This window comes from Scyliorhinus canicula, unplaced genomic scaffold (assembly GCF_902713615.1).
Source record: "Scyliorhinus canicula unplaced genomic scaffold, sScyCan1.1, whole genome shotgun sequence".
Taxonomy (NCBI): Eukaryota; Metazoa; Chordata; class Chondrichthyes; order Carcharhiniformes; family Scyliorhinidae; genus Scyliorhinus; species Scyliorhinus canicula.
The window spans coordinates 164,137-183,008 of NW_024055500.1; the positions used below are offsets into that span (position 1 = coordinate 164,137).

The following is an 18,872-nucleotide window of genomic DNA, read 5'->3' on the forward strand; positions in this document are numbered from 1 at the left end:
GGTGAGGCCTGATTGAGGTCTACAAAATTATGAGGGGCATAGGCAGAGTGGATAGTGAGAGACTTTTTCCCAGGGTGGAGGGGTCAATTACGAGGGGGCATAGGTTTAAGGTGCGAGAGGCAAGGTTTAGAGGAGATGTACGAAGCAAGTTTTTTTACACAGAGGGTAGTGGGTGCCTGGAACTCGCTGCCGGAGGAGGTGGAGGAAGCAGGGACGACAGTGACGTTTCAGGGGCATCTTGACAAATACATGAATCGGATGGGAATAGAGGGATACGGACCCAGGAAGTGTAGAAGATTTTAGTTTAGACGGGCAGCATGGTCGGCACAGGCTTGGAGGGCCGAAGGGCCTGTTCCTGTGCTGTACTTTTCTTTGTTCTTTGAAACGATTGCTGTAAAAACCCATTTGGCCCTTTAGGGAAGTAACTCTTCTGTCCCTGACCTGGCCTACATATAACTCTAAACTGCCGCACCACTCCCACATGGCCTAGCAAGGCTCTCAGTTTAAGAGGAATTGGGACGGGCAATAAATCGCACGCATCTCTTGAATGAATCAATACACATATATTGTTCGAGGGTAGCAGGTACAGTCGGGAGAAACTGGTCTTAGACAGACTTCACGTTGATAGAATGTTGGAGTGTCCAAAGGCATCATTATTTATTGGAGGCAGATAAGTCAATGACTATCACCTGCAGCTGAAAAGCTTCTACACCTCGTAGGATTCATTTTAGCATTTACCAAATATAAGCAGAGCTACACCGGAGTTAATGACTGCTCCAGCAAAAAAATATTGCAGAGAATTGGCTGAAATCTGCAACAGCTGTACTTATAGAAGTTTTCTACCTGATAAATTGGCACTGTGCTACGCTAAGACAACTTTCGACAGCGGCACACAAGTGTCAGTTGTATTAAGTAAGTCTGCAGTTTGTGTTTTTTTTTTCCATTTCTCCTCCATCATCTCGTTTTCTGTGGTAAGTAGTTTAGTCAAGTTAGGCACAGAGCGATCACATTAGAATTAGAATTAGAATTAGAACAGTACAGCACAGAACAGGCCCTTTGGCCCTCGATGTTGTGCCGAGCAATGATCACCCTACTCAAGCCCACGTATACCTATACCAGTAACCCAACAACCCCCCCATTAACCTTATTTTTTAGGACACTAAGGGCAATTTAGCCTGGCCAATCCACCTAACCCGCACATCTTTGGACTGTGGGAGGAAACCGGAGCACCCGGAGGAAACCCACGCACACACGGGGAGGACGTGCAGACTCCACACAGACAGTGACCCAGCCGGGAATCGAACCTGGGACCCTGGAGCTGTGAAGCATTTATGCTAACCACCATGCTACCGTGCTGCCCCCTGATTAAAAGCAGGAAATAACAGCTTTAATCCATCTCATATTAGCTATGCGTTAAAGGTACATTGGCAAGGATTTCAAACTCTAAGCTTCAGTACATGGTTTTGAATTGAAAAGAGCAACTGTGTATTGCTAACGAGATAGGAAACTTCTATCCAGCGAGTTGACTGCCAAATAAATAGGAAGATGAGCAGAACTTCATCTTTCATTCTCAACAGGCATTTATTTTGATAGTTTTAAACTTCTAATTGAAATCTGCTACTTCTATTTAAAATCAAGTATGTTGCCATAACACAGGTGAGGAACAGATCCCTGTACTATCACTTCCATTTAATGACCTCTTCAATGCATTAATTGATTCCTCCTCCACCAGACCTTCAGGCAGTCGATTCCAGACCCAAACCATTCACTGTGTGGAAAAGTTTTTTTTCCCTCACATCACATGTTCCATTTTAGAAATCGCGTTTAATCTGTTCCCTCACATTCTCGATCCTTTTCCGAGTGGGAACAGTGTCTGCCTATCTACCCTGTCCGACCCCTCATGGATCGAACCTCTCTGACAAATCTCCTCTTAGCCTTCTTCTCTCCAAGGGGGAACATTCCCAATCTCTCCAATCTATCCTCACCACTGAAGTTTCTCATCCCTGGATGCATTCTTGTCAACCTTTTCTGTACTCTCTCCAACATGTTCATATCCTTTTTTTTTATAAATTTAGAATATCCAATTCATTTTTTCCAATTAAGGGGCAATTTAACGTGGCCAATCCACCTAGGCTGCACATCTTTGGGTTGTGGGGGTGAAACCCACGCAGACACGGGGAGAATGTGCAAACTCCTCACAGACAGTGACCCAGGGCCGGGATTCGAACCCGGGTCCTCAGCGCCGTAGGCAGCAATGCTAACCACTGTGCCACCGTGCCGCCCCTTTTTTTTTTTTTTTTTTTTAAATAATTTTAGATCACCCAATTATTTTTTCCAATTAAGGGGCAATTTAGCGTGGCCAATCCACCTACTCTGCACATTTTTGGGTTGTGGGGGCGAACCGGGATCGAACCTGGGATCTCAGCGCCGTGAGGCGGGTGTGCTAACCACTAGGCCACCGTGCTGCCCTGTTCATATCCTTCTTATAGTGTCGCACCCGCAATGGTGCACAAAATTCCAGCTGCGATGTAACTAGTGTCTTATACAAGTTCAACATTACCTCCTTGTTCTTGTGCTCTGTGGCCCTGTTAATGTAGCCCAGAATGCTATACCCACAGCTCTCTCAGCAAACACACAGAGTATCTTACGGTTATGATACGATGAGCATACTGATTTCAAAGTCATGATTCTGCAGGATAATTCCACCAGTAATTGGTTTCTGATCGATGTTTAAGAAATTAAATCACCAGGGGATGAAAAGTGCTTTGTTATCCCTCTCATGTCCTTTTCAAGTGTTGTTTTTAGCACCTATACTTTCTAAGGTAGTGGCGATCGCAGGTTGGGCCAACATTTGTTGCCTATCCCTAATTGTCTCTTGAACTGAATGGCAAGCTGGGCCATTTCATAGAATTTACAGTGCAGAAGGAGGCCATTCAGCCCATCGAGTCTGCACCGGCTCTTTGATAGAGCACCCTACCCAAGCCCACACCTCCACCCTATCCCCATAACTCAGTAAGCCCACCCAACACTAAGGGCAATTGTGTACACGAAGGGCAATTTAGCACGGCCAATCCACCTAACCCGCACATCTTTGGACTGTGGGAGGAAACCGGAGCACCCGGAGGAAACCCACGCAGACACGGGGAGGACGTGCAGACTCCGCACAGACAGTGACCCAGCCGGGAATCGAACCTGGGACCCTGGAGCAGTGAAGCAATTGTGCTAACCACTGTGCTACCGTGCTGCCCTAAGGGCGAGTTAAGAGTCAGCCACATTGCTGTGGGTCTGGAGTAAGATGTAGGCCAGATCAGGTGAGGACGACAGAGTTCCCTCCATAAAGGACATTAGTGAACCAGATGGGTGTTTGGAAGAACCCACCACGGTTTCCTGGCCAAACGTTCCTGCGACTTGCCTTCAACTCCAGATGTTATCAATGGAATTTGAATTCCAGCAGCTGCCATGGAGGGAATTAAACACAGAATAGTAGTCATGGCCTCTGCATTTCTAGTTCAGTTATCGTTTCCTCAGGGGCTTAGGAAACGTGAAGGCGAAGGAAAGTTGAATGGAAGAGGGGGAATCATTGGGCAAAATTCTCCGACCCCCACGACGGGTCGGAGAATAGCGGGAGGGCCTTCCCGACATTTTTCCCGCCCTCCCGCTATTCTCCCCCCCCCCCCCCCCAACTCCCGACACGAATCGCTGCCGCCGTTTTTTTACGGCCGGCAGCAATTCACAGCTGTTCGATGGGCCGAAGTCCCAGCCCTTTACGCTGTTTTTACGAACGGCAAACAGACCTGGTCTGGCCGTTCGTAAAAACGGCGGGAACAACTCGCTTTTTATAACCATGGCACCGATTGGCACGGTAGTACCACGGCCGTGCCAAGGGTGCCATGGGCCCGCGATCGGTGGGCACCGATCGCGGGCAGCGGGCCCGATGCCCGCGCACTATTTGTCCTTCCGCCGCCCCGCAGTATCCATTCGCGGGGCGGCTGAGGGGCATCCCGGCCCGCGCATGCGCGGGTTTCGCGCAAATACGCGATGACGTCATCCGCGCATGCGCAGGGTTGGAGTCTTCCAATCCGCGCATGCCGGCTGACGTCATATGACGCGTCAGCCGGCGCTAACTCCGGCAAGCGGGCTTAACGAAATTCGTTAAGCCCGTGATGCCGGAGCTTGCGGCGTCGGGCTGCTAGCCCCGACCGGGGACCAGAATCGGTTCCCGGTCGAGAAGGGGCGCGCTTACGATTTCTCCCGTTTTGGGAGAATCGCGCCCATTGTACTTGCTTCTGGAGGCAACATGAGATCTCTGTGAAAATAAATCGAATCTCAAAATATGCTGCACATTCAAATGTAGGCAAGAAACACGTCTTTACAATGCCTTTCATGTGGGTACGGTAGATCTTGTAGCGTCTGGCATCACTGTGCTGGCTATGATACCAGAAAGCTCACATTCGGCAGTGGGTCCAAACTCAATGTAGAACCCAGTAAGTCATCTATTCGCTTGATTTTGTGTCTGGTTATACCAGTAGAAAAGTGTGTTTCAATTATAATGCATCTGCTGAGCATTTATGTCGTACAATAGATGTTGGTGTGTTGGGTGGAGCTGGAGGTGAAAGGATAAAATATCCTCTGGCAACTTGAAAATCAAAATCGCTTATTGTCACAAGTAGACTTCAAATGAAAATGAAATGAAAATCGCTTATTGTCACGAGTAGGCTTCAATGAAGTTACTGTGAAAAGCCCCTAGTCGCCACATTCCGGCGCCTGTCCGGGGATCGAACCGTGCTGCTGGCCTGCTTGGTCTGCTTTAAAAGCCAGCGATTTAGCTGAGCGAGCTAAACCAGCCCCTTTCAAAGCCAGCGATTTAGCCCTGTGCCTAACCAGCCCCTAGCTAAACCAGCCCCTCGGGGTTTAGAATTTAAAATGAAAAGATCATTAGAATCTTACAACAACAGAGGATTCTGTTCGCCCCATCGGTCTTGCTTCACGAATAGTTAGTTCATAGTTGTAGAGTTCCTGCAGTACAGAAAGAGGTTATTCGGCTGTCAAGAAGCTGTCTATTCTCATCCAATTTTCTGGCACTTAGTCTGTAGCCTTGAAAGCTGTGGCGTTTTAAGTGCTCATCTAAAACCTTCTTAAATGTTTTGAGGGTTCCTGCCTCTACCGCCCTTTCAGGCTGCGAGTTCCAGATTCCCACTACCCTCTGGGTGAAAACTGTTTCCTCAAATACCCTCTAAATCTCCTGCCCCTCACCTTAAATCTATGTCGCTTGGATATTGACTTCTCTACGAAGGGGAAAAGTTACTTCCCATCTGCCCTATCTATGTCCCTCATAATGTTGTACGTTCAGCCCCCCCCCCCCCCCCCCACTCTAACAAGCCTCTCTTCAGAGCTGAAACATTCCAGCCCAAGCAACATCCAGCTGAATCTCCTCTGCAACCTCTTAGTGCAATCCTATCCTTCCCAAAATCTGGCGACCTGTACAGCACCCAATACCTAAAGTCTAGGGCAGCACGGTAGCATGGTGGTTAGCATAAATGCTTCACAGCTCCAGGGTCCCAGGTTCGATTCCCGGCTGGGTCACTGTCTGTGTGGAGTCTGCACGTCCTCCCCGTGTGTGCGTGGGTTTCCTCCGGGTGCTCCGGTTTCCTCCCTCAGTCCAAAGATGTGCGGGTTAGGTGGATTGGCCATGCTAAAAATTGCCCGTAGTGTCCTAAAAAGTAAGGTTAAGGGGTGGGGGGTTGTTGGGTTACGGGTATAGGGTGGATACGTGGGTTTGAGGAGGGTGATCATGGTTCGGCACAACATCGAGGGCCGAAGGGCCTGTTCTGTGCTGTACTGTTCTATGTTCTATCCAGCGTTTCATACAGCTCCATCATAAACTCCCTGCTCTTATATTCTATGTCTCGGCTATTAAAGGCAAATAACCCATATGCCTTCTTAACCACCTCATGTCCCTGCCCTTCTCCTTTTAGGAATCCATGGATATGCACCTCATAGTCCCTCTGCACTTGCGAACATCCTATTGTTCACTGTGCCTTGTTTGACATGCGAGAATGCATCACCTCATACCTCTCAGGGTTAAATTCCGTTTGCCACAGCTCTGCCTATCTGACCAACCCGTCTATAATGCCCTGTAATCTAATTTACTCCCCCCACCCACACACAAGTGAGCGAGATTTAACAGTACGTGAAAAACATTTAGATATCCTAGCGTTGACTCAATGGGAAATTTATGTACGGTGCTGCTCTAGAAATAATGACTACTACATGAGGGGCACAGACAGAGTGGATAGTCAGAGGCTTTTCCCGAGGGTAGAGGAGTCAATTACTAGGGGGCATGGGTTCAAAGTGCGAGGGGCAAAGTTTAGAGGAGATGTACGAGGCAAGTTTCTTTTTTACACAGAGGGTAGTGGGTGCCTGGAACTCGCTGTCGGAGGAAGTGGTGGAAGCAGGGACGATAGTGACATTTAAGGGGCATCTTGATAAATACATGAATAGGATGGGAATAGAGGGATACGGACCCCTGAAGTGTAGAAAATTTTGGTTTAGACGGGCATGGTTGGCACAGGCTTGGAGGGCCGAAGGGCCTGTTCCTGTGCTTTGTTCTCTTTGTTAGTACAGTTTCTCTCATCCTCTGTGAACTAAATATGAATCAGCTGCCCCGATGCGAGGTTCCTGTCTATGCATGTGTTATTGTACGTTGATTCATGACAATTCAGGGAGACTAACATTCGGCAGTGGCACCCAGTTGAAAGTTGTGCCAAGTAAGTATAAATGTATTTTAAGTAATCTGCTGGCCGGTGCCTAATGTGGGCAAAGAGCAAGGGTGGTGGGTGAGAGGAGAACAGGAAGGTGCACATCCAGCTCACCTCCCCCTAACCTTGCAGTGTCCCGGGGTTTGCAACTCTCGCCTCAGCAATATGACTTTGGTCAAAAAAAACACATCTTATGCATTAGATGTGGCCGTCCCTCATAGCCGTCCAGGCGATTTCAGGGTCAACCACTTTTTTGTGGTTGCCATCCTCTGGGCGGCAGAGTTTCTTCTCTAAAGGTCCTTGATGTGGAGATGCCGGCGTTGGACTGGGGTGAGCGCAGTAAGAAGTCTTCCAGCACCAGGTTAAAGTCCAACAGGTTTGTTTCAAACACGAGCTTTCGAAGCGCTGATTCACCTGAGGAAGGAGCAATGCTCCGAAATCTAGTGTTTGAAACAAACATGACTTTAACCGGGCGTTGGAAGACTTCTTAAAGGGCATTAGTCAAATAAATGGGCAGCACGGTAGTGTAGTGGTTAGCACAATTGCTTCACAGCTCCAGGGTCCCAGGTTCGATTCCCGGCTTGGTTCACTGTCTGTGTGGAGTCTGCACGTTCTCCCCGTGTCTGCGTGGGTTTCCTCCGGGTGCTCCGGTTTCCTCCCACAATCCAAAGATGTGCAGGTTAGGTGGATTGGCCGTGCTAAATTGCCCTTTGTGTTCAAAATTGCCCTTAGTGTTGGGTTGGGTGGGGTTACTGGGTTATGGGGATAGGGTGGAGATGTGGGCTTGGGTAGGGTGCTCTTTCAAAGAGCCGGTGCAGACTCGATGGGCCGAATGGCCTCCTTCTGCACTGTAAATTCTATGAAATGGATATCACGACAATGGTTTTGAAGATCTCATCTATTTTTGTCTCAAACGCAAATTGGCAATAGTACATTCACTTCCCTTGTCCAATCAAGAACATATATTATCAATAATTGTAGTCCCGGCTCTGATCCCTGTGGAACCACATTAGTTACAGGTTGCCATTGTGAAAATCCTCTCTGATCCCAACTCTCCGCCTTCCATCACTTGGCCAATCCTCTATCCGTGCTAATATCCCACTCCAGAGCAATGGGTTTTAATTATCCGGTACTTTATCGAATTCCTTTGGCTGAAATAATAATATGCAAACCATTAAACTAAGGTCAATTGCTTCTAGATTTTGTTAAGCTATTTCACGTGACCTGGGCTCCGATGCCTGTTTTTGCCTATCCTTAATGTCCCTTGAACTGGGTTGCTGGCTAAGCCATTTGAGAGGGTCGTTAACAGTCAATTCCATTGCTGTGGACCTGGGGGGTACAAAAGCAACCGATGATCATATAGAATCATAGAATTTACAATGCAGAAGGAGGCCATTTGGCCCATAGAAAGTGCACCCGACACACCCCACTTCACTCTATCTCCGTAACCCCTTTTGGACACACTCAGGGCAATTAAGCATGGACAATCCACCTAACCTGCACACACTCATTGGCGTTGTTACTATAACTGGAGATCTCGACTTCTAATTGAATTGAAAATGCAGTGAGTGCCGTGTTGGGAGTTGAAACTCGAGTTCGAGACCATTAGCCGGGGTTCCGCTTTGCCAATTCAGTGACAAAGCCACTTCCTCACCATGATGTTGCTTGAGGGTTGTTCGTTAAGTGTCAGTTAAAGGCATGTTAGGGAACCAGATAGCACTGAGAGAGACAATTCGACTCACGTTACCTTGCTGGGCTTTATAAAGAATTAACATCCAGTACCAATTCCCAGCACTTCCCCCCCCCCCCCCCCCCCCCCCCCAGTCTTCTATATTTCCTGTGAAACACACCAACGTACAATTTGCCTTCCTGACTGCTGATTATGCTTGCTTTCAGTGACCAGTGCCCTAGGAGACGTTATTTGCTTCCTCTTTCATCACAAATCCAGTTACCTTTCGGGAGTCTCTATTCCATTCGGGGCTGGTTTAGCACAGGAGGGGCTGGTTTAGCACAGGGCTCAATCGCTGGCTTTTAACGCAGACTAAGGCAGGCCGGCAGCACGGTTCAATTCCCGTACCAGCCTCCCCGAACAGGCGCCGGAATATGATGACTAGGGGCTTTTCACGGTAACTTCATTTGAAGCCTATTTGTGACAATAAGCAATTTTCACATCATTTAATTTTCATTCATTATCTTTCACCCAGCGCTCAGACAGGGAAACATCGATTATAGTGCCTGATGGCGGGAAACAAAAAGTCCTTAAGTAACTGCGCCATTTTTTGTCAACTATGGGCAGCACGGTAGTGCAAGTGGCTAGCACTGTGGCTTTACAGCGCCAGGGTCCCAGGTTCGATTCCGGCTTGGGTCACCGTCTGTGCGGAGTCTGCACGTTCTCCCCGTGTCTGCGTGGGTTTCCTCCGGGTGCTCCGGTTTCCTCCCACAGTCCAAAGACATGCAGGTTAAGCGGATTTGCCGTGCTAAATTGCCCCTTAGTGGCCAAAACATTTAGGAGGGGTGATTGGGTTACAGGGATAGGGTGGAAGTGAGGGCCTAAGTGGGGCAGCAGGGAGTCGATGGGCCGATTGTCCTCCTTCTGCACTGTATGTTCTATATTCTACGTTTTAACTTTCGTGATTAGCCCCTCTCCAGAGCAAACGTTTTCCCTCTCTCTGATATTCAAATAATATTGCCATAGAGTTATGGAAACTAACCAGCAGGTTGTCAGGTTTTGATGCAGAGATATTGCAGTGTGTTACTTGTGGGGAACTGAGAGAGACGTAATCTCATATTCGGAAGTGGGACCAAATTAATTGTAAAACCAAGTGAGTACAATTTCTGCCCGACACTCGTGCCAAATCTAACATTGTTATGAGGGACTGAAATAAAGCAAATTTTACGAATTCTGAGTCGATTAGGCGCCAGAAATGACGGGGTGGGGTGGGCAGGAGAAGGGGCAGGATTAATTTCCAATTTCAGTCAGGAAAAAGGTCAGTAGCAGCGCCTTCAGATTCCAAGAGGTCCTGTCCCTTACTCGCCTATTCCGTTTTTAAATTGGCGGACTGGGGATTAACGCGAGGAGATCATGGCCCCGTTTACCTGAACTAACTTCAGCTTTTATATGGAGCAAGCACGGGCAGAGTTCAGGCTCTTTAATGATATGCCCACTGAGTGTACTTGAACAAGAGATTACTGCATGTACCAGGAGAGGTGATATTAAAAGTTTGTGATGCAAACGAAGGGCACTCTGTTGCAAAGGGCGAGGCTTTAGCAAGAAGGGATGTCACCGTGGAGTTAGAGAGCCAGTAGTCAAGTGGTATTGGCATTGATCTAGGCTAAGGACAGTGATCGTGGGGACAAGGGTTCCAATCCCACCGCATCATCCTGGTGAAATTTGAGTGCAATAAAAATCGTAGAGATCGACGCCGTTGTCGATTGCCCTTCACCATCTCCGACGAAAGTGACTATCCTTTAAATCAGAGATGAGGAGCAATTTCTTGAGCCAGAGGGTGGTGAATCTGTGGAACTCTTTGCCGCAGAAGGCTGTGGAGGCCAAATCACTGAGTGTCTTTAAGACAGAGATAGACAGGTTCTTGATCAATAAGGGGATCAGGGGTTATGGGGAGAAGGCAGGAGAATGGGGATGAGAAAATATCAGCCATGATTGAATGGCCGAGCAGATTTGATGGGCCGAGTCGCCTAATTCTGCTCCTATATTTTATGGTCTTAACAAACCATCTGGTACACTAATATATTCAGGGAAGCAGACGAGCGACCCTTATTTGGCCCATATTCCAGTCAACATAAGACGGTACAGGTTTGGTTTTGGGAGCTAGTGCGGTATCTCCGAGTGAAAATGAAATGAAAATGGCTTATTGTCACAAGTAGGCGTCAAATGAAGTTACTGTGAAACGCCCCTAGTCGCCGCATTCCGGCGCCTGTTCGGGCAGAATCAAGCTTGAGCATTCAAACAGAAATGCGGAAATGAAGTAAATTTCTGCGAATGATATTGTTGGCTTTTGGGTCTCTGTATAAATATCCGCTTGCTTCTTGGAATTTTAAAAAAAATAAACATTTTATTGAGGTATTTTTGGTATTCCAGTATTCCCGTAACAGACTCCCCGAACAGGCGCCGGAATGTGGCGACTAGGGACTTTTCACAGTAACTTCATTTGATGCCTACTTGTGACAATAAGCGATTATCATTTCATTTCATATAGAAACAACAACAAGATCGATCAGATACATGAAACCGTAAGCATAGTGCAAAAACCGTTTACCTCACGTACAGGTCCCACCCTTATTACCCCCCTACTCTAACTTAAACTACTCTCCATCGCCCCCCCCCCCCCCCCCCCCCCCCCCACCACCATCTGCTGACGATTAATTTTCCGCAAGGAAGTTGACGTTTTGTAGAATAGATTTAAAAAAAATAAATTTAGAGTGCCCAATTCATTTTTTCCAATTAAGGGGCAATTTAGTGTGGTCAATCCACTTACCCTGCATATCTTTGGGTTGGTGGGGCGAAACCCACGCAAACACGGGAGAATGTGCAAACTCCACACGGGCAGTGACCCAGAGCCGGGATCGAACCTGGGACCTCGGCGCCTTGAGGCTGCAGGGCTAACCCACGGCGCCACCGTGCTGCCCTACGCAAGTGCACATCTAAATACTTCTTAAATGTTATGAGGGTCTCTGCTTCCACCACCATTTCAGGCAGCGAGTTCCACACTCCCACCACCCTCTGGGTAAAAATGTTTTCCCTCTCGTCCGTTCAATACCACCTGTCCCTTACTCAAAATCAATGCCCCTTGGTCATTCACCCTTCCACCAAGGAAAAAGAAATCTTCTTATCTGTGCCCCATATCATTTTAGACATCTCAAATTGTGCCCCCTCCGTCTGCTCTCTTCCAAGGAAAACAATCCCAGTCTATCCAATCTCTCTTCGGAACTAAAACTCTCCAGCCGAGGCAACATCCTGGTAAATCTCCTCTGCGCCCTTTCTAGTGCTATCACATCCCTCCTATAGCGTGGATTACAGAACTGCACACAATATTCCAGCTGTGGCCTAACCAATATTTTATGCAGCTCCAGCATCACCTCCCTGCTCTTAAATGTGATGCGTTGTCTAATAATGGCAAGAATGCCTTCTTAACCACTTCATCCATTTCCTAGAATTTATAGTGCGGAAGGAGGCTATTCGGCCCATCAAGTCTGCACCAGCTCTTGGAAAGAGCACCCTACCCAACCCCACGCCTCCACCCTATCCCCATAACCCAATAACCCCACCCAACACTAAAGGCAATTTTGGACACTAAGGGCAATTTATCATGGCCAATCTACCTAACCTGCACATCTTTGGACTGTGGGAGGAAACTGGAGCACCCGGAGGAAACCCACGCCGACACGGGGAGAACGTGCAGACTCCGCACAGACAGTCACCATAGCCGGGAATCGAACCTGGGACCCTGGAGCTGTGAAGCAATTGTGCTAACCACTATGCTACCGCGCTCCACCTTTACTGCAAACTGAAGGGATGGCTGTACATGCACACCAAGGTCCCTTTGACCTCGGTGCTTCCTAGGGCCCTGCCGTTTATCGTTTGTTGCCTTGCCTTGTTTGTGTTGCCCAAGTGCATCACCTCACACGTATCCCGATTAAACTGCATTTGCCACTGATCAGCCCATCTGACCAGCCCATCTATCCTCATGTAATCCAAGGCTGTTCTCCTCTCTGTTTACCACCCCACCAATTTTCGTACCATCTGCAAACTTACTGGTCAACCCTCCTACATTCAATTCTAAATCATTTATATAAAACACCAACAGCAAGGGCCCCAACACTGATCCCTCTGGGACCCCACTGGACACAGGCTCCATGTCACAAATACACGCCGTTACCATCAACCTCTGCTTCCTGCCACTCAGCCAATTCTGGATCTAATTTGACAAATTTCCTTGGATTCCATGGGCTCTTACCATCCTTATTATCCGCCCATGCGGAACCTTGTTGAAAGCCTTGAGGAAGTCGAAATCGATGACTTCGAAGGCATTGTCTTCATCTACAAGCCTGAACACCTCGTCAAAAAGTCCAACCACGTTGGACACACATGAACTACCCTTCACAAAACTACGCTAGCTGCTTGAGATTAATCCCTGCTTCTCCAAATGCAGATTAATTCTGTCTCTCAGAATTTCTTCTGATAATTTCCCCAACACTGAGGCTGGAATGCCCTGTCGTGCCCTGATTTGTCCTGTCCTCCCCTCTCTCATAATAGAAACAGTCAGCTAATCCCATGTGGGCACAAAGGAATTTAAATATATTCACAGCGACCCTGCTATGTCCTGCCTTGCCTCATTCAACAACCTGAGGTACATTTCATCTGGCCCTGGATATTAGCCTACATTAAAGCCTGCCAGACCACTCAGAATCTCCTCTCTGTCGATGTTAGTTTTCAAAATTGTCCTACAGTTCTTCTCCCTTGATTTCTGTCCCCACACCATCCTTCTCACTCGGGAACATCGCCACAAAGCATTCATTTAGGGAACCACGCTAGCACAAGTGGAGCACGGTAGCACGGTGGCTTCACAGCGAAAGGGTCCCAGGTTCGATTCCCCGCTGGGTCACTGTCTGTGCGGAGTCTGCTCGTTCTCCCTGTGACTGCGTGGGTTTCCTCCGGGTGCTCCGGTTTCCTCCCACAGTCCAAAGACATGTGGGTTAGGTGGATTGGCCATGATAAAGGGGCTGGTTTAGCTCACAAGGCTAAATCGCTGGCTTTTAAAGCAGACCAAGCAGGCCAGCAGCACGGTTCGATTCCCGTACCAGCCTCCCCAGACAGGCGCCGGAATGTGGTGACTAGGGGCTTTTCACAGTAACTTCATTGAAGCCTACTCGTGACAATAAGTGATTTTCATTTCATTTCATAAATTGCCCTTAGTGACCAAAAAAGTGGGAGTGGCTATTGGGTTACGGGGATAGGGTGGAAGTGAGGGCTTAAATGGGTTGTTGCAGACTCGATGGGCCGAATGGCCTCCTTCTGCACTGTATGTTCTATATTCTAGAACCCTCCCTACGTCCTCCGGCTCCACACCCACATTTCCACTGTGATCCTAAATGGCCTCTACTTTTTCCCTCGTTATCCTATTGCATTTAATGTACTTGTGGAACAATTTCTGATTTCGCTTTCCTTTACCTGTCAGTATCCTCCAATATCCCTGTTTTCTTTACTAATTCCCTTATTAAGTTCCCTCTTGCACATCCTCAACTCCTCCATGGCTTCTGCTGATTTGAGCCGTTGATATCGGTCACAAAACACCCTTTTTATCTTCATCCAATCTTTACTTCTATGCCCTTTCTGAGGTAAGGGGGGGGGGTGCAAATATGCACCCAGGTGCTCTGTAACTAAACTCGTAGATAACTGAAACAAGACCTGATTACTTGCATACTCGAATTTTCTTGCAGTACATGCTCACACTCCTTGAGTAGGGTGATCATTGCTCGGCACAACATCGAGGGCCGAAGGGCCTGTTCTGTGCTGTACTGTTCTAATTAAAAAAAATGCTGGCATTTCCTTGTCCTGGGCGGAGAGTACATTGAAATAGGTATTGGAAATCAGGTGTCATGGCAGACAGGGGGAACTTGTTCTCATTCGTCCAAGGACCAACATGGAGCGAGCACAACTTCCCACATGGGATTACGCATGGTCTGGTCCTCTGCCACTCTCGTGGGCAGCGGGCCCCAGGTTATTGCAGGTCATTACTTCAGAGGCAGACCCTTTGAAATTAGTTCATAGAGTCATAGAATTGTCCACAGCACAGAAAGAGGGCCTCTCCACCCCCCTTCCCTCCTCCGCCCACCCCCCCTTCCCTCCTCATTGTGTATGTGCCCGTCAGCATGTACATATCTACTCTCAACCCACTCTCCAGCACTTACATAAGAACATAAGAACATAAGGACTAGGAGCAGGAGTCGGCCATCTGGCCCCTCGAGCCTGCTCCGCCATTCAATGAGATCACGGCTGATCTTTTGTGGACTCAGCTCCACTTTCCGGCCCGAACACCATAACCCTTAATCCCTTTATTCTTCAAAAAATATCTATCTTTACCTTAAAAATATGTAATGAAGGAGCCTCAACTGCTTCACTGGGCAAGGAATTCCATACATTCACAACCCTTTGGGTGAAGAAGTTCCTCCTAAACTCAGTCCTAAATCTACTTCCCCTTATTTTGAGGCTATGTCCTCTAGTTCTGCTGTCACCCGCCAGTGGAAACAACCTGCCCCCATCTATCCTATATTCCCTTCATAATTTTAAATGTTTCTATAAGATCCCCCCTCATCCTTCTAAATTCCAACGAGTACAGTCCCAGTCTACTCAACCTCTCCTCGTAATCCAACCCCTTCAGATCTGGGATTAACCTAGTGAATCTCCTCTGCACACCCTCCAGCGCCAGTACGTCCTTTCTCAAGTAAGGAGACCAAAACTGAACACAATACTCCAGGTGTGGCCGCACTAACACCTTATACAATTGCAACATAACCTCCCTAGTCTTAAACTCCATCCCTCTAGCAATGAAGGACAAAATTCCATTTGCCTTCTTAATCACCTGTTGCACCTGTAAACCAACCTTCTGTGACTCATGCACTAGCACACCCAAGTCTCTCTGCACAGCGGCATGCTTTAATATTTTATCGTTTAAATAATAATCCCGTTTGCTGTTATTCCTACCAAAATGGATAACCTCACACTTGTTTGCTATGGCGTCTCAAGTACTCAGCCACATGTCTCTAACATATTGCAAGGGACCCGGCCCCCACCATCCTCCCAGTCAGCGAGTTCCAGATTCCCGCCACCCTCTGGGTAAAAAGGGTTTTCCTCACATTCCCCTCTAGATCTCCTAGCCTTGCCTTAAACCTATGCCACCGGTTATCGGCTCCGCCACGGCTTGGGAAGATTCCTTCCGATGCGTCCTATCTCTGCCCCTCATAATTTTGCACACCTCGAAATGACAAAAGTGAAATGAAAATCGCTTATTGCCTCAAGGAGGTTTCAAATGAAGTTACTGTGAAAAGCCCCTAGTCGCCACATCCCGGCGCCTGTTCGGGGAGGCTGGTACGGGAATCGAACCGTGCTGCTGGTTTGCCTTGGTCTGCTTTCAAAGCCAGCGATTTAGCCCTGTGCTAAACCAGTCTCTGTCAGTCTCCCTCCCACCCTCCATGCCTTCTCTAAGGAAAACAACCTCTCCAGCCTAGTTTCAGAGCTGAAACACCCCAGACCGGGCAACATGATGCTCAATCACCTCTGCACCCCTTCTGGAGCCCCTTCTCGGGGCTGGTTTAGCACAGTGGGCTAAACAGCCGGCTTGTAAAGCAGACCAAGGCCAGCAGCGCGGGTTCAATTCACGTACCGGCCTCCCCGAACAGGCTCCGGAATGTGGCTTCGAGGGGCTTTTCATAGTGACTTCATTTGAAGCCTACTTGTGAAAATAAGCGAGTATCATTTCATGTCACGTCCTTCCTACAGCGTGGCCTGAAGCACCAACGTCGGCAGTGAATTTAGACGCCCACTGGTCCTCTTGACCCCTCTGAACCTTCTGTCAATAAGACCATAAGATATAGGAGCATAATTAGGCCACTCGGCCCATCGAGTCTCCTCCGCCATTCGATCTTGGCTGATATGTTTCTCATTCCCATTTTCCTGACTTCTCCCCATAACCCCTGATCCCCTCATTCATCAAGAATACCAGATTTGGGTTGAAGTCACCGGAAATATCTGCCCATGGTTATTGTCCCTCTCAATTAGGGGAAACACGTATTTTCCTCTAGCCTATCTAGGTCCTTTTTAATATTGTACACCCCAATTATACCTATTCTGTCCTCTGGAAAACAGTCGTAGCGTATCCACTCTCTACATTCGGAAATGAATGTGAAAGTGGGCATGGGGTCGAGATACATATTAACTGTGGTGTCACGTGGGCAGCACGGTGGCACAGTGGTTAGCACTGCTGCCTTAGGTTGGATCCCGGCCCCGGGTCACTGTCTGCGAGGAGTTTGCACATTCCCCCCGTGTCTGCATGGGTCTCACCCTCTATAAACGGAAAGATGTGCTGGGTACACAAAGAGAAAATGCTGGACAATCTCAGCAGGGCTGGCAGCATCTGTAGGGAGAGAAAAGAGCTGATGTTTCGAGTCCAGGTGACTCATTGTTAAAGCTAACAGACGGAGAAAGTGGGAAATATTTATACTGTGGAGTGAGAATGAAAGATGAGTCAGAGCCACAGAAACCCAGGGAAACCGGGTGCTAATGGCCACAGAAACCAAGGGGAAAGAGTGCTAATGGCAGTCCGCAGAGAGAACAAAAGATGTGAAAGGCCAAACAGCAGAGAAACTAACATCAGAAAGTAAACTGTGACAGATGTAGATGTGAGGGAGGGGAACGGGAAAGCAAAGGGGAGAAAGGATAAGGAGAGGTAGTTAAGGGCTGATTTAGCTCAGCGGGCCAGACAGCTGGTTTGTAATGCAGACAAGTGTGTTCAATTCCCGTACCAGCTTGCCCGAACAGGCACCGGAATGTGGCTACGTGGGGCTTCTCACAATAACTTCATACTTCATACATGTGGGCCTCATGGTAGCATGGTGGTTAGCATCAATGCTTCACAGCTCCAGGGTCCCAGGTTCGATTCCCGGCTGGGTCACTGTCTGTGTGCAGTCTGCATGTCCTCCCCGTGTGTGCGTGGGTTTCCTCCGGGTGCTCCGGTTTCCTCCCACAGTCCAAAGATGTGCGGGTTAGGTGGATTGGCCATGCTAAAATTGCCCGTAGTGTAAGGTTAATGGGGGGATTGTTGGGTTACGGGTATACGGGTTACGTGGGTTTAAGTAGGGTGATCATTGCTCGGCACAACATCGAGGGCCGAAGGGCCTGTTCTGTGCTGTACTGTTTTATGTTCTACTTGTGACAGTAAACGATTGTTATTATTTTTTTTTTTATAAATTTAGATTAGCCAATTCATTTTTCCAATTAAGGGGCAATTTAGCATGGTCAATCCACCTAGCCTGCACATCTTTGGGTTGTGGGGGCGAAACCCACGCAAACACGGGGAGAATGTGCAAACTCCACACAGACAGTGACCCAGAGCCGGGATCGAACCTGGGACCTCGGCGCCGTGAGGCAGCAGTGCTAACCACTGTGCCACCGTGCTGCCCAACGATTGTTATTATTAATGTAAGATTGAGCGGGGGGGGGGGAATACAAGAAAGAAATAGTAAAAGACAGTTGAAATGAAATGGGATGAAAACAAATGGGTCGAGGTGGGGTAGAGCTGATCATCTGAAGTCGTTGAATTCCATGTTCAGGACAGAAGGCTGTAGTGTGCCTAACCGGATGATGAGATGTTGTTCCTCCAGTTTGCGTTGAGCTTCACTGGAACATTGCAGCAGGCCAAGAACAGACATGTGGGCATGGAAGAAGGGTCTGGTGTTAAATGGCAAGCATAGCATCAACTCCAGGGTCCCAGGTTCGATTCCCGGCTGGGTCACTGTCTGTGCGGAGTCTGCACGTCCTCCCCGTGTGTGCGTGGGTTTCCTCCGGGTGCTCCGGTTTCCTCCCACAGTTCAAAAGATGTGCAGGTTAGGTGGATTGGCCATGCTAAATTGCCCGTAGTGTAAGGTTACTGGGGGGATTGTTGGGTTACGGGTATGTGGGTTTAAGTAGGGTGATCATTGCTCGGCACAACATCGAGGGCCGAAGGGCCTGTTCTGTGCTGTACTGTTCTATGTTCTAATGGGAAGGTCAGGGTGGATGTGCAGGGTAGGTGAATTGGCCACGCTAAATTGCCCCTTAATTGGGGAAAAAAATATTAAAACAAAAACTATGATGTGAGGCACTGGACATTGGAGGATGTCACATTGTGGGATTCTGATCATTTTCTTGAATTTCCAGACAAAGTAGACACCAAAGGACCGAAGCTCAGCATCTTTTACCCGCCAGCTCCAAACAATAAGGACAACACGGCTGCAGTGTGCTTAGCTTCAGACTTCTACCCCAAGGATATCAACCTCTTAATGTGGTCGGGGACCGACGTGGAGAAAAATGTGACAAGATCAACCACCCTATCAAACAAT

The 18,872-nt window shown here is 48.2% G+C and overlaps 1 protein-coding gene across 1 annotated transcript in view; it reads left to right on the forward strand.

The window, feature by feature from the left end:
* Positions 1 to 18,872, forward strand: part of LOC119960437 (Ig heavy chain Mem5-like) — a 57,030-nt gene that overhangs the window by 35,716 nt on the left and 2,442 nt on the right. The window contains exon 4 of the mRNA XM_038788161.1: positions 18,691 to 18,872. This exon is cut by the window's right edge and continues 121 nt beyond it. Coding sequence (XP_038644089.1) covers positions 18,691 to 18,872 — 182 coding nt within the window. The remainder of the gene's footprint in view (positions 1 to 18,690) is intronic.